This window comes from Xenopus laevis, chromosome 4L, assembly GCF_017654675.1.
Source record: "Xenopus laevis strain J_2021 chromosome 4L, Xenopus_laevis_v10.1, whole genome shotgun sequence".
In the NCBI taxonomy this organism is placed as follows: domain Eukaryota; kingdom Metazoa; phylum Chordata; class Amphibia; order Anura; family Pipidae; genus Xenopus; species Xenopus laevis.
The window spans coordinates 36,086,407-36,109,652 of NC_054377.1; the positions used below are offsets into that span (position 1 = coordinate 36,086,407).

A 23,246-nucleotide genomic window follows, 5' to 3' on the forward strand; every position below is an offset into this window, starting at 1 on the left:
GTACACCTATACATATTGGGCATCAAACTGTTCAGAGGACCCTAGGCTTTCATATTTGGGGTGATATCTCTTGATACCTAAAAGTATGTGGGTAATACGATGCTGCAGGGTAGAAATTTTGAGGTGATTTTTGGAAATGTCGCCAAAATCATCAAATTTAGGAATGGTTTGCGGCTTGGTACTTTGGAGTACAAAGACATGCATACCCAATTTAGATTCGTGGGAATGTGTACTTTCTGAAAATATATGGTTTTCTGGGGTGAAATTACTTTTTTCTGCCTTTGCCCCCCCCAAAACGATGTAAATGTGTTGATTTTGCAGTACCTGAAATGACAGACCATATGGGGGTCTTCCTTTTGGGGCCCCTGTATGCCACGTGCTTGGGTACACCTATACAGATTGTGCATCAAACTGTTCAGAGGACCCTAGGCTTTCATATTTGGGGTGATTTCTCTTGATACCTAAAAGTATGTGGGTAATACGATGCTGCAGGGTAGAAATTTTGAGGTGATTTTTGGAAATGTCACCAAAATCACCAAATTTAGGAATGGTTTTCGGCTTCGTACTTTGTAGTACAAACACATGCATACCCAATTAAGATTCGTGGGAATGTGTACTTTCCGAAAATATATGGTTTTCTGGAGTGAACTTAATTTTTCCTACATTTGCCCCCCTCAAAACGATGTAAATGTGTTGATTTTGCAGTATCTGAAATGACAGACCATATGGGGGTCTTCCTTTTGGGGCCCCTATATGCCACGTGCTTGGGTACACCTATACATATTGGGCATCAAACTGTTCAGAGGACCCTAGGCTTTCATATTTGGGGTGATTTATCTTGATACCTAAAAGTATGTGGGAAATACGATGCTGCAGGTTGGAAATTTTGAGGTGATTTTTGGAAATGTCACCAAAATCACCAAATTTAGGAATGGTTTGCGGCATTGTACTTTGGAGTACAAAGACATGCATACCCAATTTAGATTCGTGGGAATGTGTACTTTCCAAAAATATATGGTTTTCTTGGGTGAACTTACTTTTTTCTACTTTTGCCCCCCCCCAAAACGATGTAAATGTGTTGATTTTGCAGTACCTGAAATGACAGACCATATGGGGGGGGTCTTCATTTTAGGGCCCCTATATGCCACGTGCTTGGGTACACCTATACATATTTGGCATAAAACTGTTCAGAGGACCCTAGGTTTTCATATTTGGGGTGATTTGTCTTGATACCTAAAAGTATGTGGGTAATACGATGCTGCAGGGTGGAAATTTTGAGGTGATTTTTGGAAATGTCACCAAAATCACCACATTTAGGAATGGTTTGTGGCTTGGTACTTTGGAGTAGAAAGACATGCATACCCAATTTGGATTCAGGGGAATGTGTACTTTACGAAAATATATGGTTTTCTGGGGTGAACGTACTTTTTTCTACCTTTGCCCCCCCCCCCAAATAATGTAAATGTGTTGATTTTGCAGTATCTGAAATGACAGACCAAATGGGGGTCTTCGTTTTGGGGCCCCTATATGCCACGTGCTTGGGTACACCTATACATATTGGGCATCAAACTGTTCAGAGGACCCTAGGCTTTCATATTTGGGGTGATATCTCTTGATACCTAAAAGTATGTGGGTAATACGATGCTGCAGGGTAGAAATTTTGATGTGATTTTTGGAAATGTCGCCAAAATCACCAAATTTAGGAATGGTTTGCGGCTTGGTACTTTGTAGTACAAAGACATGCATACCCAATTTAGATTCGTGGGAATGTGTACTTTCCGAAAATATATGGTTTTCTGGGGTGAACCTACTTTTTTCTACTTTTGACCCCCCCAAAACGATGTAAATGTGTTGATTTTGCAGTATCTGAAATGACAGACCATATGGGGGTCTCCCTTTTGGGGCCCCTGTATGCCACGTGCTTGGGTACACCTATACATATTGGGCATCAAGCTGTTTAGAGGACCCTAGGCTTTCATATTTGGGGTGATTTCTCTTGATACCTAAAAGTATGTGGGTAATACGATGCTGCAGGGTAGAAATTTTGAGGTGATTTTTGGAAATGTCGCCAAAATCACCAAATTTAGGAATGGTTTGTGGCTTGGTACTTTGGAGTACAAACACATGCATACCCAATTTAGATTCGTGGGAATGTGTACTTTCCGAAAATATATGGTTTTCTGTGGTGAACCTACCTTTTTCTACTTTTGACCCCCCCAAAACGACGTAAATGTGTTGATTTTGCTGTACCTGAAATGACAGACCATATGGGGGTCTTCCTTTTGGGGCCCCTGTATGCCACGTGCTTGGGTACACCTATACATATTGGGCATCAAACTGTTCAGAGGACCCTAGGCTTTCATATTTGGGGTGATTTTGCTTGATACCTAAAAGTATGTGGGTAATACGATGCTGCAGGGTAGAAATTTTGAGGTGATTTTTGGAAATATCACCAAAATCACCAAATTTAGGAATGGTTTGCGGCTTTGTACTTTGGAGTACAAAGGCATGCATACCCAATTTAGATTCGTGGGAATGTGTACTTTCCGAAAATATATGGTTTTCTGGGGTGAACCCACTTTTTTCTACTTTTGACCCCCCAAAACGATGTAAATGTGTTGATTTTGCAGTACCTGAAATGACAGACCATATGGGGGTCTTCCTTTTGGGGCCCCTGTATGCCACGTGCTTGGGTACACCTATACATATTGGGCATCAAACTGTTCAGAGGACCCTAGGCTTTCATATTTGGGGTGATTTCTCTTGATACCTAAAAGTATGTGGGTAATACGATGCTGCAGGGTAGAAATTTTGAGGTGATTTTTGGAAATGTCACCAAAATCACCAAATTTAGGAATGGTTTGCGGCTTGGTACTTTGTAGTACAAAGACATGCATACCCAATTTAGATTCGTGGGAATGTGTACTTTCCGAAAATATATGGTTTTCTGGGGTGAACTTACTTTTTTCTACTTTTGACCCCCCCAAAACGATGTAAATGTGTTGATTTTGCTGTACCTGAAATGACAGACCATATGGGGGTCTTCCTTTTGGGGCCCCTGTATGCCACGTGCTTGGGTACACCTATACATATTGGGCATCAAACTGTTCAGAGGACCCTAGGCTTTCATATTTGGGGTGATTTTGCTTGATACCTAAAAGTATGTGGGTAATACGATGCTGCAGGGTAGAAATTTTGAGGTGATTTTTGGAAATATCACCAAAATCACCAAATTTAGGAATGGTTTGCGGCTTTGTACTTTGGAGTACAAAGACATGCATACCCAATTTAGATTCGTGGGAATGTGTACTTTCCGAAAATATATGGTTTTCTGGGGTGAACCCACTTTTTTCTACTTTTGACCCCCCCAAAACGATGTAAATGTGTTGATTTTGCAGTACCTGAAATGACAGACCATATGGGGGTCTTCCTTTTGCGGCCCCTGTATGCCACGTGCTTGGGTACGCCTATACATATTGGGCATCAAACTGTTCAGAGGACCCTAGGCTTTCATATTTGGGGTGATTTTGCTTGATACCTAAAAGTATGTGGGTAATACGATGCTGCAGGGTAGAAATTTTGAGGTGATTTTTGGAAATATCACCAAAATCACCAAATTTAGGAATGGTTTGCGGCTTTGTACTTTGGAGCACAAACACATGCATACCCAATTTAGATTCGTGGGAATGTGTACTTTCCGAAAATATATGGTTTTCTGGGGTGAACCCACTTTTTTCTACTTTTGACCCCCCCAAAACGATGTAAATGTGTTGATTTTGCAGTACCTGAAATGACAGACCATATGGGGGTCTTCCTTTTGGGGCCCCTGTATGCCACGTGCTTGGGTACACCTATACATATTGGGCATCAAACTGTTCAGAGGACCCTAGGCTTTCATATTTGGGGTGATTTCTCTTGATACCTAAAAGTATGTGGGTAATACGATGCTGCAGGGTAGAAATTTTGAGGTGATTTTTGGAAATGTCACCAAAATCACCAAATTTAGGAATGGTTTGCGGCTTGGTACTTTGGAGTACAAAGACATGCATACCCAATTTAGATTCGTGGGAATGTGTACTTTCCGAAAATATATGGTTTTCTGGGGTGAACTTATTTTTTTTTTACTTTTACCCCACCCCAAAACGATGCAAATGTGTTGATTTTGCAGTATCTGGAATTACAGAACTGATAGCTCAAATGAGGCGTCTACATTTTAGGGCCCCTATATGTCACATGCTTGGGTACACCTATACATATTTGGCATCAAACTGTTCAGTGGACCCCAGGCTTTCATATTTGGGGTGTTTTACATTGATACCTAATGATGTGTGGGAGATACGATTCTGTAGATTGGAAGCTTTGAGGTCATTTTTTCAAAAAATTCACCAATTTCTATAAAACATTATAACTTTAGGAAACAATTGCAACTTGGTAGTTTGGAGTACAATGATATGTTTACCCATTTTTGATTCACCAGAATCTGTTCTTTCTAATAATGGGTAGTTTTCTAGGGTAAACCTACTGTTAGTGGAATGTTTGGCCTTGAAATCAGAAGTATGCCGTTTGGGGAGCGGTGCTTTGGACATTTGCTAGTGTACTGCTTGTAGATTTTGATCTATACAAGTGAGAAATCTCCATAAAACTATATATATTTGGTATTGCCGCGTTCAGGAGACATAGACCTTTCCAAATCAGTTGTGTTCTCATACATAAAGTAAATAATGTTTCTGATATATGTGATTGTTCTTTGTGAAACATGATTTTTTTCATTTTATTGGACACTTAGAAGCCTATATTTTTTTACAGAAGTAGAATTACACCAAAATTCTTGCATATTTTGAAAGTTCAGGTTGTCCTGAAAAAAACAATATATTGTTTTCCTGGGTAAACTAAAAGACCGCCCCAGGAAGGGCCCTTAAAGTGAAAGAGTGCAAAATATCTAAAAACTGCTTGGCAGTAGATGTTCGCATCTAGGACAAAACGGCTGGCAGGGAAAGGGTTAAAGGGATACTGTCGTGGAAAAACATGTTTTTTACAAAATGTATCAGTTCATAGTGCTACTACAGCAGAATCCTGCATTGAAATCCGTTTTTCAAAACAAGAAATGGATTTTTTTATATCTAATTTTAAAATTTGCTATGGGGCTAGACATTTTGACATTTCCCAGCTGCCCTCAGGTCATGTGACTTGTGCTCTGCTAAACTTCAGTCACACTTTGCTGCTGCACTGCAAGTTGGAGTGATGTCATTACCCCTCCCTCCTACAAGCTGCTGTAATGTAAATAGAGCCTTGTCTGCTGAGCCTGTCAATTGAACAATAGGCAGGAATCAAGATAAGCTCCCACTGACACCACTTCAGAAGGACTGAAATAAGATAGTCCTGTGATCACTGCCCCCACTTACATTTTAAAAAATAAATATATACACATACACACACAATTCATTTTGGACACTGGAAAAAATATTTTATATAGATAGTTTATTATATTTGTTTACACAAAAATGAATGGCAGAAACACAGGAGTACACTCCCAGGACTGATGACAGGGAATAGAAAAAAAGGATAAAATAAGGAGGACATACTTGAAAACCAGGAAAACTTAGGAGGAAGTCTAGGAAGGGTTAAGGGTCTAGCAGAGGGAACTCACAGCTCCTTTACCTCATCTAGTAACCAGTAAAACAAACTAGGAAGGCAGCAAGGAGAGAAAGTTCCCCCCTCCAAAGGAAAGCAGAGATCAAACTTACAGAACGGCAGGAGCTTTGATAGTGTCTGTGGGAGGAGGGGCTGCTAGTGCAGCTGTAGAGCAGGACGTAGGAAAGTGAAAGTAATTGCTTCATTGCAAACCATGTGACCTCTCTCCTCCAAATATCACACGCATGGGCAGAGAGGGGAGGGGGAGTGTACAGCTAGATTCTCATGTCGTAGTGCGACCTGGCCATTACAGAGTGGCTGCCTCCAAGCACACAGGTAATGCTGTGCCTGCTGTTAGAGCAGCACAGGATGAATGTGTAATGAGCAGAAATGGAAGCCCCCATGACAAAATACAAACTAAAATAACTTATGCATGGATTTGTAGATTAACATTTTATTTGCCAGACAGTGTTTATGGATGTGTGTTTTTTATAAAAATGCAAAAAAAAAAAAATTTTAAAATGACGACAGATTCCCTTTAAGGAAACTCCCAACACACTGCCATTTAGTGTATCACTTGCATTTATATTATTTTTGCCAAAGTGCATAACCTTGCATTTATCAACATTGAACCTCATTTTCCAGTTTGCTGCCCAGTTTTCCAATTTAGACAAATCACTCTGCAAAGTGGCAGCATCCTGCATGGAACCTATAGTTCTGCACAATTTAGTATCATCTGCAAAAATAGAAACAGTACTTCATTGCATCCCTTTCTACTGCCATGAGATTACCTTTCCATTTACCTTTATTGTTGTGGCAGGCAGACATATCAAAATTCAACATACGATTAAAGTTTCTGATTGATGCATTACTACTAACTGGGTCGTAAATTTGTTTAAATTAGAAACCATTCCTTCAGTCTCTGTATGTAAAATTGAGGAACCTGTATCTGTTTCAGTTGCATCCATATTTATATTCGAATCTGTTAGAAACTGTTGTCTTTTTAAATAATATAAGTTCTATGGTCAACGAACACCACTCACCAAGGTGATATTTAAATATATTTAATGTGTAAAAAATGTGTTACAGAAAATACATACAAATTAACAGATACCTAGCCAGTCAAATGCTCTATTGACAGCCTACCAAAATAATATGTATGTATCAATATGTTGTATAAAAGTTTGTGTATGTCTGTATTATGTGAGAGTCAGTGTGTGTCTGTGTATGTGTCTGTGTGTGTGTCCAGTGTGAGAGAGCGTGAGAGCGTGTGCTTCTCTTTGTCCAGGGATATATTCAAAACCTGTGGGATACACCTCCCCCAGCCTACCCATAAATTCCATATGTTAATTGTAACCTAATGCCTCCAGACTTGAGGAACAAATGGAGTATGGGAACCAGTGTGTGAAAGATGTGTGAATGACAAGTCATGAGTGCACAAATGAAACATATTCAAACTTAATCAATACTGGAATATAACCATTTTTCCAATACCCAATATTTAACAAATCCCCCTTTGCACATTTGACTTGCCAAGAACATATTATCCCATAGTCCTTCAAACTACATCCCAAAAGACATCCAGAAATGTTTTCATATTTCCAAAGTCTGATGCAAATAACATAACATAATTGATTTAATATCATGTAATGAGATGGTAAGTAGTGATAGTTCACCAGAATTAAAAATATCCTATCTATATTCTAAAGTTGGTTCCATTCTCTAGTTATTCAGACATGTCCTCCTGATATGGATTTAAAAATCTTTCATTACAGCCTTTACGCATATCACTGTGTTTAGTTGTAGTTGACATTGAATTCTTTATCACACCTTTCACGATCTTGCAATAAAATGTGTCCACAAACATCAAAAATTGAAAATTAAGAGCTAAGTACTCTGTTCTGGGAGTCACAAAGTTACAGTCATTTCATTTCTTTTGTAACACAATATATGGCAAACATTCCTCCTGTGATTGATGCCAGATGTGTCTATGTAGAGGCTTCCTACGACCCTTTGGTCCAGTTGGGTCTGGCAGATGTAAGCCTTGACTTCCATAGTTGATCAATCATGAATCATCTGTATAGAATCAGGGAATTGCACCAGTACATGTATTATCAATGCCATTTTTAAGGCCTTTGGTCACTTTGCAGTTACCCTGATACAGAACAATCATATTTTAGTCCATACAGTGTGAAATGAAGGTGTGACTTGAATAAGCAATAAACACCACAGTCTTTGGCAGGTTCTTGGAAAACTGCAGACTTTCAGTAATGGAACCAGACAAAGGCAAATTTAAAAAGATTGAGACACTTTGTAAAAAGTTCTTATAGTTCAGAATGAAAATAATTTTCATGAAATTATTGATATCCTTCAGTTAAGTCATCCTGAGTCACAGTCTGTATTACAAACCACTTTACTTCTGGAACCTGCACTTCTCCTTGAACGATGGTTCTCCTCTTCCATTGTCGATTGTCTCTTCCATAGAATTTCGTCCATTAGATCTATAGCTAGTGCAAAAGCTGCACTTATTTATTTAATCTAAACTACTATCACTGTCTTACCATGCCATTCTCATGAATATGATATTACACTGTATATTAAATACATCTCACATTCAAATAATGTCCTCCACAGTGAAATCACTTAAACCTTTTGTGAATACCAAAAAAACAAAATATTAACAAACATAAACTATGTATTCACATTCCCAATGGATAAAAAAAAACATTCATATGAGTCCATATAAAAAGTAGTTGTCCATTTTAACCTTTCCTTAAAAATGTTGTAAACAATATCTATTTCCTTGTTTCGGTATAATTACATGTGAAGGGAAACTTTATTAATATGTGTAATTAATTAATTCCTAGCTTTAATTTTACTTTGCACAGCAGATATATTAGACATGGAATCAAACAGTTCTCCTATTTTTGCAAATAGTTGTGAGAATATAGATTATCCTTAAATATCATGTTTGTAAGAAGCAAACAAAGTTAATTGTTTTCTCTGATGAAAGCACTTTTCTGTTATCTTGAGGTCTTCTTGTTTTCCATAATGTTTATAAGAATGGAGTCCAAACTAATTCAGAACAGTATCATAAAAAAAAAACACATGTCCCACCGTTCTCATGAGCTTTAATTATCAAAGGTCAACTATGTGACCTCATGTCATTTGATCCCAAAACCCATCTGTTCAAGACATTCTTAAAACCAAAGGTATCCAACCAATAAATCAGATATCGGTTATTAAAGCAAATAACTGTACATAGTCAAAATAAGTGTATTCAATTTGTAGACCACCTTAAACATCAGTTACAGTTAAATGTACCCTCAAGAACACTAAAATGAAATCCATGTATGATATAGGAGTTGTATGTTCAAATAAAATGCTATTCCCAGCATTTGCCCCATGCTTTAATAAATTCTGTCTGCATAAAAGTTGACCATTGTTCAAATAACACATCTTAGAAATATACCTCAAGGATGACATTTCTATAAAACTATCTTTCTAGATACATTTCGTACTTAAATGATCTAATCCCTTGTTGAACTACTCATCTCTGCAGGAAACCAGTTCAAGGTTTTGACTACTATGATATTAATACTACAGTAGTATAGTACTATAGGTTAGATTTCTGACAATTTCAGAACAAAGGCTCATGGACATTACTTTTTCCCTGTTATGAATAAAAAACAATTCTGAGCTTGAATTCATATTGTATATCACAACAATAGGATTAACCAAACCTAAACTTATATATTTACAGTTGATAATCTTTCAAAGAAAAAGTTATTAATAATATAATGGATCCATATTCATCACTTCCATGGTTATTAAACATATACATCTTACAATATATCTTTGACAGTTTCAAATATTTTATTACATGACTGGCCAGGTCATATAATAATCCAAACTATCAAAGGTTTATAAGATGGATATACAGTAGAGTACTCTTTAAATTTCTTTTCCTTAACCTGATCATATCAATACGTACGTTATCATGTATGTTTAAAAAAAAAAATTGCCAATTCATTGACCTGCGCAGGATTTCCATATGTGCACCTAAAAAAAAATAAAAGTTATGTATAGTGTAGTCAACTAAGACCAAATTAGTTAATGTGAAGGTTTATTACATTACTACCATGCAAACATGCTCATGTTAGTCTTTACATTTTCCAACGTAAAAATAATTTTCACAACAAATCTACATATCATGCATGCTTTCCCCCATTATGTACTACAAGAAAGCTTCTCCTTTATATCCTCTTTATCCATGATGCTTTAATGTGGAAAAGGAATCCATATCCTACAATAATCATAACAAGTTAGAGCACATTTCATTTAACAAACAAAAAGTTACTGGTCTCAAAATTCTTTAGTCCTTCATGAAATGTATCTTTCCAACATTTACATATCCTGTTACAAATCACTCAGGGTCTAAGCTTTAGCCTTTACTTTCTTGTGAATCCCACTAGCAAATGCTTTTGTTCCCATGCTTCCTGTCTCACACTTAAATTTATCTTTTTCTGTTAAAACATGTGAACCCAAAAATTTGGGTTTTACTAATCTCATTATATACTAGGATGTATTTTATCTTTTAGCTCTGTACTTATTCAGCAAAGGTAAGTGAAATAATTGCATCATCGGCAAATATACCAAAAATTCACTGTAATTAGTGTCCTTAGGGAAATATAACGCAGTATTTAGGAAATAAGATTTGTCTATCTGCCCCCCTTTTATACTGTAGACATATGTTCATTACATAAACACCATGTTCTGGTTGAACAGTTATGTAAATCATTCAGTGGTGTAACCGGAGTTTTACCAGTGTGCTCTTTAGAGCCAAATCTTATAAGTTAGAATATTCAATGTATAGATTTATAATTTGGGAAAAACCAAGTCAACATCTAAACATTTGTGAACCTGATTTGATTATGAAACATCAACATCAGTCCCACTTGAAGTTCTATGGATATTACTATTTAAGATATTTAGATCAGTGGAAGCAAAATATCCTCTTTGTTCTGGTTAAAAAAACCAAACATAACATGACACCCAAGGATGGGGGTGGGTAGATTGGAATCCAGACAGGAAAACAGTGCTGGTGCCACAATGCACCAAATTGATTTGAAACTTACAAAAAATCATTCTCAACTTGCTCACTGTATTTCCTTTAAATCTTCCCTGTCTCTCTTATAACCAATACAATATTTGGCAATAAAATATAAAAAGTTACCTTCTAACGTTTAGGCTATATACAAAATATAGCTCTACAGAACCCATACTGCATATAGATACAGTTTAAGCTAGTCAATAAATCATGATACAATATTGATATTTATAATTCCACTGACAAAATAGCTATTTAATAATCTTAACCTGGCATTTGTCTAAATAGGGAGTTGAAGATATTCCACAGTATAAAACAGTTAATTCATATTAAACTTCTCTTTTTGTGCTATACAGTAAAACACATTACGATCATTACTGCATATTTCCATGTAAATATTACTTTCTTCAAAATTGTATCCAATCATATTTATTTACTCATACTTTCTCAAACCTTTAAAGAATAAGTACTAACATTTCTCTAGCCCTATTCAGTAATTATTCCTTGTTTTCATTAACAAAGAGTAACTCCTTTTGTCGTCAGCCCTAGGTCTTTTGTAAGGACAGACTGGTCTTTCTATGGAACATTGGGAGTGGCCATTCTGTGCATCTAGTTGCTTTGCCTGAACTTTCTCTTGTATAATTCCAGAATCTTTATCAACCTTAAATCGTTTCATAGATTTTCTACGTAAAAAACATTTCCTAAATAGATGACCTAATTTCCCACAAAAAAAAACAGAAAGCCTTCTTATGTGGTTTCATATCTGCTTCTTTTGTTTGGCATATTTCTCTGATCACATGCTTGTTTGAGGGGTCTGAGCTCTGCAGTACAAGATGTCTCCTATACTTATCAATGTAAGTGGCTGCTTCTGTAAGAGTGTTAAACATTGAAGCACGGACAACAGCTCCTGTATCTAAGTATTGAAACTTCTTTACAAAAACTCTCACCATTTCTTCAGGAACTTGATCTTCTTTAATACCCATAACCAGCCTGTACGCTTGCTCAAATATACCCATAAACACAAAGGGGTCATCGTCTATGGAGGTTTTCAGATCATTAAGCAGTGCAGTGTTAAAAAACTCTTCTCCATTAATTATATAATTGAGCTGCAAAAGCCTCTCCCTTCTAGAGCCATATATTAGATTCCCATCTATATCAATCTCCTGCTCGGTCACTGGTATTGATAACCTATTGGAAATCTGTATTGGCACCCAAAGTTTAAACACTTTGTTCTTTTGTTCCTCACTTAAATCATATTTCTCTATATGAGACTCAAATAAATCAGAAATCATGAGGACATTTAACTTGGGGTTGAAATGTGGAATCTCTTTCACAATTTTAAATAACTGTTTATTAATTTTTAATTGCAGTTTCGCCCTGTCATAGTCTAATTCTGGATTATTGAGATCCGGAACAAACATGGATCTCTGTTCCTTTGTAATAACCGAAACCTGGTTATTCCTTTGCAAAACTTACTCTATTTCTGACAGTCTAAGTTCATGCTTAGAAATTTCCTTAGCCAGACAGTCATTGCTAACTCTGTCACATTCTACTTCTCTCTTATCTGGAGCAGTAATGTTTTCTACATAATTTTCCTTCCTCTCTGAGCACATTAAAGTATTAAACGTTTTCACTAATAGCATTACATTCTGGATTTTATGTTTCAATCTGGAAAATGAAATATCTTTTCTCTCTACCAATACATTAGCATTCATACATTGAGTATACAGATCTGACCATATCTCTGCATCAGACATAACACTATGAGGGATATCAAACTTGAATTTGCTCTTATTAGCCAAATTATCAAGAAAATCCATACTCACCGGAAAGCAGAATCTTTCTCACTGCGTTCGCAATTATGTCAATGCCTGTAATACTTACACAAAATACTTCTAGGTTCTTTTACTCATATAGACATCTGGAAGCTTTAGTTCAGCTACACCCTCCTGTCCCCCTTTTGAAGCTGACAGAATGTGTATATGTCTAATGTCCAGGTCTATAATCTGACAAGGCTCGCCATCTGTTAGAAACTGTTGTCTTTTTAAATAATTTGTATAAGTTCTATGGTCAACAAACACCACTCACCAAGGTGATATTTAAATATATTTAATGTGTAAAAAATGTGTTACAGAAAATACATACAAATTAACAGATACCTAGCCAGTCAAATGCTCTATTGACAGCCTACCAAAATAATATGTATGTATCAATATGTTGTATAAAAGTTTTGTGTATGTCTGTATTATGTGAGAGTCAGTGTGTGTCTGTGTATGTGTCTGTGTGTGTGTCCAGTGTGAGAGAGCGTGAGAGCGTGTGCTTCTCTTTGTCCAGGGATATATTCAAAACCTGTGGGATACACCTCCCCCAGCCTACCCATAAATTCCATATGTTAATTGTAACCTAATCCCTCCAGACTTGAGGAACAAATGGAGTATGGGAACCAGTGTGTGAAAGATGTGTGAATGACAAGTCATGAGTGCACAAATGAAACATATTCAAACTTAATCAATACTGGAATATAACCATTTTTCCAATACCCAATATTTAACAGAATCCTCATTAACCCCATTAGTTTACAGATTTATGTCAATTACATCTGATTTATGGCCAAATTGTTCCTTCAGTTGTATTTGCCTAGTGAATTTATAGTTATCAATCACATGTAAAAAAGAATTGGCACTGGAACATATCCCAGGCCTTTTTCCAGTAGCGATGTCTCTGCTGTAGTTAATTGATGTGAAGATAAATTAAATATCAGGTCCTCTTTCTGACCGTCCCCTTCTGTTTCTGCGATCTGCGCTTACCGGCATTGCACCAGCCGCCGCGGCCGTTGTCTAGGTGTTCCCCTAAAAGAGGAACCTGAGGGCACGATGACTCTGAGGCACTGGTTTACCCCTCAATCTCTGATGCGCCACTGGTTGCGGGTCTTCCCGGTGATCTCCATGATCGCCACTCAGATCTCCTCTTCATCAGGACTCCTCCTTGTTGTTGCCAGCGATACACAGAACCCTCTTTGTAATCCTGGTTCATAGAGGATGGCAATGCACCGGTCAAGTATACGGGCGGAACTGGATCCGGAAAGAAAAGGTTAAAAATAAGAAACAGAACATTTCCCAGCAATTGATAGCGAAACATTTTGCTGATACTAAACACAGCCCTGCGAAACACTGAGGGGGTGACTATGACAAAAAGGGAAGCTATCTGGATCCACAAGTTGGATTGTGTAACACCTAAGGGACTAAATGGACAACAAATTGTCTTAACTAAAAAGCGATTTTCCCAGCTCCAGTAGACAGCATCCTTGATAAAGGCCCCTATGGGGGCTGAAACATTGGAAGCACAGTGATGTTAAAGTAAATATTCTTTGTATTCTTGAAGAAACCGGTGTGCTGGTCCCTTATGAACATATATATATATATATATATATATATATATATATATATATATATATATATATATATATATATATATATATATATATATATATATGCTAAGAATTGCCACATGTGTCTCTGCCCTTAAAGGAGCTGATGCGTCGGGCAGACAATGCCTTTAAGATCCTGTGAGAAAATGGCAAGTGTTAATGCTTTTAATCTATTTGTTACTGTTGTTCAGCAGGAGGCTATACAAGCTTTGTTAAAGCAACAGAAGCAGAGATATGGGACTGGTGGATGCAGTTCCTCAGTGCCCCAAGTGTGATAAAAATGCCAGTGGGGAAGAGTGTGTTAAATCCCCCACAAGAGAAAGGTGAGCATTCCAAAGTGCTTCAGGATCCGAGAGAGTGGCAGCAAACATTCAGTGTTTCAGCAACTGCTGCAAAAGTGGGCAAAGGAAAGGCCAGCAGCTGAGCCCATTGCTGATGGTGGTGAGTTGCCAGAAGCAGCGGAGGCTCCTACAAAGTTTTTAGGACAAAAGACTAATGTTTTCTGTGTACCACAAAGAGAGTACAGACAGGAGGTTTTACAGTTGCAGCAGAGTAAAGTGAGAAAAATGGAGGGGATGGTCCAAGCAACATGGAGGAGCCATGCTGGAGATGCCTCCGAGTTGGGGAGTGTATCCCATCCTGTCCAATGATAAAGCGGTTAGAAGCGAGAGAGGCTTTGCGAGTGCCAAGAGAGTCTACTTCGTCTGGATTCAAGCGAGGAAAAGAATCCCAAAGAGACTATGTTGGATTCAGTTCAGTCCAGTCTGGCCAGAATTCATCCCCAGCAGTTCCAAAGAGGATGACCTACAGCAATGGTAAAACTGTTCTAAAAGGGGTGGTGAAAAAGGGAACAGAAGGCTGGTGGGATAAAAGACTGGAACTCTTTATTTAAAGGCAAGGTTCGGAGAGACGTTTCAAATAAAGTTAAGTGCCCAGTTAGAGTGCACTGGGTCTCTTAAAGGGATGGTGAAAAAGTCCATTGATGTAAATGGCAAAGCTGTTCACTCACGTGCGAGTGCTTGTGACTGGAATGGAGAAATTGTGTAGGGGCAGTCAAACCAGTTGAAAGAATGTCTGTTTTGAAAATGTTCAAAGGTAACTGTAATGGTGTGTCTGTGTGCTGTGAGGTAACACCCATGGTAAAAAAAAAAAAAACCCTCAATTAAATGTTTCCCTAAAGCATGTGAATTGTTTTGATTGGTATCCCAAACCCAAAACAAACCCCAAGACCCCGGTTGCAGCTCAGTCTTTCACCTTTAACAGCCACCTTTGGCTTCGGGAGGAGCCCTCTGCTACTCAGGTCCCACAAAGGTCTCATAGTGAGAGGATCACTATACCAGGTTCTGGGCAGGCAAGGGAACTACACCTGGTACAGGAACGGAGTACAAGAAGTTTAGTCAAGGGACAGGCCGGATCAATAACAAGGATCAGACTTGCAATTACAAGTATAGCAATGGGAGTGTGAACCAGGGCCTCGGCTATCTGCTCACATAAAGCAATGGTAACTCAGACAGCCCAGAAACACCAGGGCCCTGGTTCAACTCCAGGCAGGACATTACATGAATGAGGTAACGCACAGTGGGGAATATGTTGTGCCGGATTTCTATTTCAGATGCCCCTAGGCCTCCCCAGTTTGTCTGCTCCCCCACTCCCTGCCCACCCCAGGTGTGTATGTGCGCACACACTTTCAGCACTGAGGACTACTCATCCTGCTTTAGGAAAATTATGTGGATGGGCAGCATGCCGCCCCTAGAAACGTGCAACCCTATGCCCGGGCCTTTGTGACCTCGCCAAAAATCTGGGCCTTGAGGTTTGTGGCACCAGACAGAGTTGCTTCTGATGAAGTGACCTTGTCGTCACGAAACGCGTCAAGCCTGTTTTCCCCTGCCCACTATTTTTAATACGTTCAATAAAGATGGATTTGTTTTATATTACTTTGGTTCGCACGTGTTGATGTAAATCGGTGGTGTCCGCAACCCCTATTCCCTGGATTGTTGTTTGCCGTGGCCAGAGCGGATCTAGCGGTCACACCTGATGTGCGCTCACTTCTCCGCTTTCGGATCGCTCTCCTTCAAATCTTCATGGCACCAGAGAGAGTGTCTGCTACAAAATAACTTGAGTGAAAAATGTGTTGGTGATTCAGCTGGGGAGTATCTTAAAAGTGAATTGAAGCCTAAGCCCTGCCCCAGGTATAACATTTATGAGAGTGTGTGCAAGTCTGAGACTGTGTGAAAAATGGAAACAGTATACTGCACCTATTTTGCCCTAGGTCATATGGGTGATAATTGCCCCTTTGAAAAATTGGCCGCTGCAAGTGCCAAATTAATGGAGGCATATGACTGTTACTTAAAAAGTAAAGAGTTGTTGTGTGAACAAAGTGATACAGGTGGGGATTCCCAGTGAACCGATAGTGAACCCTTAGAGACAGGGGGATGTGATGAGCTCACTGAGTGTGTAGTGAGAGAGAACAAAAATGAATGTGATGTGCAAAATAGTAACAAGGCTGCCAATGGTGGTAAACCACATGGACTGTGGAGGAAAGTGAAGATGGCTTAAAACTTCCTCTTAAGGCTCCAGGTTGTGAGGTTATGGATACCCCAGATTCTATTTGTGTCACCACTCCTGATCTACAGGCTGTGGAAGGAATGTTGAAAACAGAAAGTCTCTGTCTGTCAGTGAATATGAAGTATGAATTCTGATGATGCCAAATGTGGGTTGCTTGCTAACCCTGAGTGTGTGTCTAGTTTTGTAACACAGGTCTGTGAGCAAGATGCAACCAAAAGGCAGATGGCATCTGCTGGTAGTGGGCTTGAAGTAAAAGCTAATGGTTTATTTGTAAACCCACCATTGACATTTGCGGACGGACACCCTATATCCCAGGCAGTGGGTTAATGTAAAATGCAGAGTGTGCATGATTTTGACACAGATGCCAAAGCATGTGTGTCTGACAGGGTTGATACAAGTACGGCCAAAGTGTCTTCTCCAGTTGATAAAAAACAGGAGATGTGTGTGACCACTCCCATTGACATACATGTGTCAGATCCCTGTGCTGAAGCTAATACTGTAAGTTTGCCTTGTAGGGTTTATCCAAGAGAGAGAGAGAGAGACAAACCTTCCTTGATTGGGGGGTATTCCAAAGGAAAAATAAGCCCCTCTGTGCAGGGTCAGGCTTAGTGGCAGAATGTGTAACTGCATGTGATAAAAGTGACTCCCATGGTTCAGGCAAAAAGGAAAAATGGAGAGTTTTGAGATAAAGAATTTCTATCAGGATTTCAGTGTGTTCCCCCACTGGGTCGAAAGAAGGGAGGGGGGATATATAAGATATGTGTGTAAAAATGGCACAATATTGTGGATATTTCACCAGTGCACAGAGTGGGTTCCATTCCTTGCTCCATTAGATGTTTTTTTCAGCTGCCCAGGTAAAGTTAGCTAAGTAATTAGGCTGCAGATGAGATGTGGTTAAAAGGAGGTGTGAGCTATACTTCAAAACTTCCCCTTGAGACCTCCTTGAGTGGAGGAGGATGAGGGGCCGTGAAAACCTCCTTCATTGAAAGAACAAGACTTGTGTGTGGCTGGGAAACATAGTATGATTCCCATTGAGTTAAAGAGTTGGAGCGAGCTCCAACACCAGTGAGGGTGTTATAGCAGGACTATGTGAAGCAAATGTGTTGAACCTGCTCATTGTGTTTAAAATAAAAGCCATGGATATAGTATTCGCTTCCTGAAGGTCACAATATATACATATATCTGAAGTTTTCCAGATAATGGTCCTTTCTGTAATTTGGATCTTCATACCTGGAGGCAAATTTACTAAAGGGCGAAGTGACCAACACTAGCGAAAATTCACCAGCATGAAGTCATTTCGGGACTTCGCGGATTTACTAATGGGCGATGGCGTAAATGCGCTAGTGAAGTAGATAGATTCTATTGCTACTTCGCACTCTAACGCCAGGTGAATTTTTGCTTTGGCGAATTGACGTAATTACGCAAATTCACTACGTTTTTAATGAGTGTTACCTCTTGCGCCAGACTTGCCTTTGCACCTTAGACCAGGCCATGTGCAAGAGTTCCTGAAAAAAAAGTCCCAAAAAACACTGACGACTTTTCAGTTTTTCAAAGTGATAGGCTGCAAAAGATCATAATTTTTTTATGGGTACCTGGCTTCCCCCCTACATTTCATTACATATGGCAAATAAACTATACACTGGGCACATGTGTAGGGCATTATAACAACTCTATTTTCTTTTATTAAGGTTCCCTGGGCCTGTGTAGTGTAATGTATTTGCTGCCACATATACGTTCCATGAAATTTAACTTCCCGCTGTATGCAAATTAGCCAACACTAGTGCAACTTCACTTTGCCTGCCGAATTAACGCTAGTGAAACTTCGCCATCATTCGTCGACCTGGACGCAACTTCGCATTTCAGTGAATTAGCGTTGTCCTGTCGAATTTGCGCCTTGCAAAGTGTGGCGATGTGAGAGAAGCCGTCGCTGGTGAATTTGCGGAGGTTAGTGAATTTGCCCCCTAAAGTCTACTAGAAAATAATTTCTGTAATTTGGATCTTCATACCTAAGTCTACTATAAAATTGTGTAAACATTAAATAAACCCAATAGACAGGTTTTACTTCCATTAAGTATTTATTATATCTTAGACAGAGAAAAAATAAATAATTTTTGAAAATTTGGATTATTTTGATAAAATTAGTCTATGGGAGGTGGCCATTTTGTAATTTGGGACTTTCTGGAGAATGGATCCCATACCTGTAGAATACATATATATATATTCATGCAACTTCAGCTTCTGCTCATTATCTAATGTTTGACTTCCCTTTTCAGGTATTGTTAAAACTTCAAAACTTGCCTGTCTTATTGGAATAGAAGGAGGACACGCTATAGACAGCAGTTTGGGAACCCTGAGGATGTTCTATGATCTGGGAGTTAGATATATGAGTCTAACACACACCTGCAATACTCCATGGTAAAGCTAACATCCTTATGACTCAGATGCCTGTATGTTTGTATATACATTTTATTTACATAGTGCTGCAAGCATATACAATTTACAACAAACACTGAAAAATAGAAAAAAATACTTTAACAACATAACAATTATATTCAAGATTAAGTGCTACAGTAAGTTTCTGATGTGTTAATGATTGTAGCACTGAACACAGGCCAAAAATAGACCCTGTGCTTACAACCTGCACTATGGAACCCACTAATACTACATTCTGCACCTTGTGCTAAATTTTTATATGGCATAAGGTCCTGAATGCAGCCAGAACCTGTCCAGAAGTGCAAGCTCTGCTTGCTGTACCTCCTAGTGCTCTTGCACTTCTGAAAAGGATCTTAGTAGATGACTTCTTTTAGATATGTCTGTAATTGAAAGTAATATCAGCATCATGTTTTTGCATTTTGCTCCCATGGAATTTTATTTGTAGTGCTCATAGATGCAGCTCTTTGCACTCCTGAAATGGTGCTTAAAACTTACATACAATAAAAGCACATAGACAACCCCTAGAAAAGATCTTGCACGTCATTCAAAAAACACAATCAGGAGCAGCGATGTACACAAGTTGCTAGGAATCCCTGTACTTACTACCACCTTATGGCTGGTGCAAGTGAAAACCATGTTGGAGCTAAAAGCAAGTAGTTTGTGTATGGGGCTCTATATTCCTGATATTGTATCCTATAGCATGCAAGCCCTCCATATATACACAGAGAAATAAAAATATGTGGTTTTGAGAAGCAAAATAGTGCAGAATAGTGCATACCAATTTTATTGAGTATACAAATTTTATTGAGTATACAAATTTTCATGACTCACAACACTGATGGCTATCCTTAAGTATACCTCTCTTTTTTTTTAAGAAATAAGATTGAAAAACAAGTTTTTGAAATGAAAAGAGAGGAATAGATAACAAAGAAACTTTTTAGTAAAATATTTGTAATTGTAACAAATTACATTATTTTAGTGACATGTGACAACTAAAATTGGCATGAGATACTTTGGAATTCAATTGAAATTAAATTGCAGTGTGTATCTTGTTTGACTGAAATATCTACTCGTTAGTAGATAAATTATTGTCCACCTTAGCTGGTTTGTTGAATCCTGTAGAGAAAAGAAAATCTTTGTTCTGTTTAACAATTTAACATATGGAAAACTAAACCACCAGTCAACCTGGGTGGGTGGGATGGGCGCTGTTGCTAGGTGGCTATCCTTATTCCTTAGAACAAATTGAGTTCGCAAATCATAGATTCCTGCAAACTCCTCTTTGTTTGTCGGGAGGATGCCACCTAGCAACAGCTGTTGGGAAGAATAGAATACACCTGGTGGTTGCCCGAATGAAATTGAGTTTGTCTTGTTCTGTGGGTCTCAAATAATATTTAGAAAATGTCCTTTGAGAAGACCACCTGTCGGCTTGGGTATGATGGGAAGTGATACACCCCCTTTGACGCTGCCATTATGGCTGTGACTGTCCTCATCTTTTATTAAGTCCACTACCACTGGAGATGACTTTTCAATTAGTTTTTTACCCTTAATGATAATGTGGTAACCACCTGGGGTTGAAGAAAACCATGGGTCTGTTATGTGGATAAGTGTTAGTTCAGCCCCCTGTTGCTGCTAGAGCTAAAGCAAAGAGAGTAGTCATTGTGATAGTAAGGCTTCTCAAGTCTGCATTCTGATTATCTATCGTAGATAGGTACTTCAACAGAGGTTCCGTGTCCCAAGTGTTATCATATATATATGACAAATTGGTCTTGATAAACAAGCTCCTCTGATTAATCTTAAATAGAGTTTACTGTTATCTGTGAAATTTGGAATTAAGAAATTTAGTGCTGAACCAAATGATTTTAACTGTCCCTTGTTCAAACTTGTATGCTAAAAAATCTAATGCAGAGTATAGTGAAACCTTTTTATATGGGTCCTGTAAATGAGGGTACATCCAAGTTTTAAATTCAGCAATGAGGGAATCATATTTTTTACATGTTCTAAATCTAAGGGAAGAGTTTATTAGCTTTATGGTAGAATGTTTCAAGGAAGGATTGTGGTATAGGAAATTGGAGCTGCAATCCACAATAGTGTTGGTTGGTTCTTCAGTATCTCCTGTGTACCCTGAAAACAGTCCTGAGTGAACCCCAAATGAACCTTCCTGCCTGAAATTAACTTTAGCATCTGCTAATTTGTTTTCCGCTACAGGAATCTATGTGGCATGTTATGTGATTTGATTGGAAAAAGCCAAAATAACAAAGTGTTTTTTATTTTATTCCTCCCATTCTGTTTACATATAAAACTGCTGTTTTGTTATCTGACTGAATTTACACAGACTTGGAAATTAGAGCCTTTTAACCTAAAAACATAGCCTTTAGCTCTAATACATTTATGTGAAGTGTTTTTTCTTTTCCTGACCAAAGACCTCTGACTGCTCCTTTGTGTGTGTAAGCTCCCCATCTGCTGTTATGATGATGTTGTAATTGTTTTTTTATAAGTGGCTTGGGGAAAGGCTGGATTTGCCAGACTGAGTTCCTTTTTTACTTTGTTTGGAAGTGTTAGATATTTGTTCCAGTGAATATTTTTTCTTAATTTTTGTGCTAGCCACATTTGTGAGTGTCAACAAAGAAAGAGGTGCTTGAGTGCATCATGGGGACAAAAGCAATTATTTTTCCTATTGTTGCTGCAAATAAATGTAAGGAAACCTGACAAAGTGGTAGCAACTGGGCTATGAAAACTTGAATATGTTCACACTTTTCTTTTGGAATGGATAATGTTAACCGTGTTGTATCTACTATGAATCCCAGAAATGTTATTGATTGGTAAGGGTTTAGTACTGACTTTTCCCAATGGTGAATCCTAATTTTTGAATCAATGTGATGATGTCTTTGGTCTATGAGAACTGAAATATCTGGATTTAGAATAAGAATGTCATCCAGATAAAAAAAAAATGTATCCCTTTTTGCCTTATGTGATTAATGACTGATTTCATTACCCTGGAAAATGTGTATGTAACACTGGAGAGGCGAAACACCATAACATTCCAGTGGTAAATATTTTACTTCCACTGGAATCTCAAAAACCTTCTGTAATTTTTTGATATTTCATAGTATGGAATTATAGTTCTATCTTTCCCTCTAGCATAGCCTTTTCTAAGACACAGTCTATAACTGCACTGGTGTCTGTATCTGTTTGAAATTTGAAGTGGGAAGGATTTTAGAAGAAGGTACAAGCCCCTTCTAATTATGTTTAAAACACATTTGTCTGTGGTCATTGTCTGCCAAAGCTGTATAATTTCTGAATGGAAAAATACCTGAGTTTTGTTTACCTAGCACTCTTTTCTTATAACCAGTAGACAATTTGGGTTGGTTGCTCATCCACTGGACTGGACTCTCTGGCCAAAGAAAGGTCTCTTATAGTTCTGTGAGGGTTCTCTGGATGACCCCTGAGCTCTGTAAGGAAGTCCCTCTCCAAGAAAAGGTTTTTTTTGTTGAAAAATGAAGGTCTTTTCCAGTCCCCAAATGATGTTCTTGCCATATAGTGTGATTTCACCTTCTTAATAAAACCTGGACCTCTTAGGCACTGCAGCTCAATGACGGAACTTACAGCTGCCTATTTGCACTGTGCAGTTATAATTACTTCAACCCGGAAGAAGGTTCTGCGTTCTCCATGTCTAGATTCTCTGTCCTGTATTTGGCAAGTTTCTTGGACTCTTTGCTTCGGTTCTTCTCCCCTGTTTACTCAGCTCGGTTGGATGGATTTTCTAGGCTTGACCCAGCGTGTCCTGACTGGTTTTTCTTCAAACCCTGTGGATCCGTTTCTCAGAAGGTTCTGCATAGCAACTGCTCAACTCTCCTTCCTCCTGCACCTGCATGAGTTAAAAGTTAACACTTTCTGCCTGGACTATTGCTATTGTTCTCTAGAAAAGTCTTTAGCACTGATTAACCCTTGCAAGCTCAAACTATTGTTTATAACTCAAGACTGTGATTAACTGTTGCTAGTCCTTGTCAGCTTAGTCAAGACGGTGATATTAACCCTGTGCTACGCTTGTCCCGCAAGCAACTAACTTCCGCTAAAGACTGT

The 23,246-nt window shown here is 38.4% G+C and overlaps 1 protein-coding gene across 1 annotated transcript in view; it reads left to right on the forward strand.

Moving 5' to 3' along the window:
* The window catches only part of LOC108713984 (dipeptidase 2), a 440,550-nt gene that overhangs the window by 224,986 nt on the left and 192,318 nt on the right, over nucleotides 1–23,246 (forward strand). Inside the window, exon 5 of the mRNA XM_018257771.2 lies at nucleotides 19,007–19,148. Coding sequence (XP_018113260.2) covers nucleotides 19,007–19,148 — 142 coding nt within the window. The remainder of the gene's footprint in view (nucleotides 1–19,006; nucleotides 19,149–23,246) is intronic.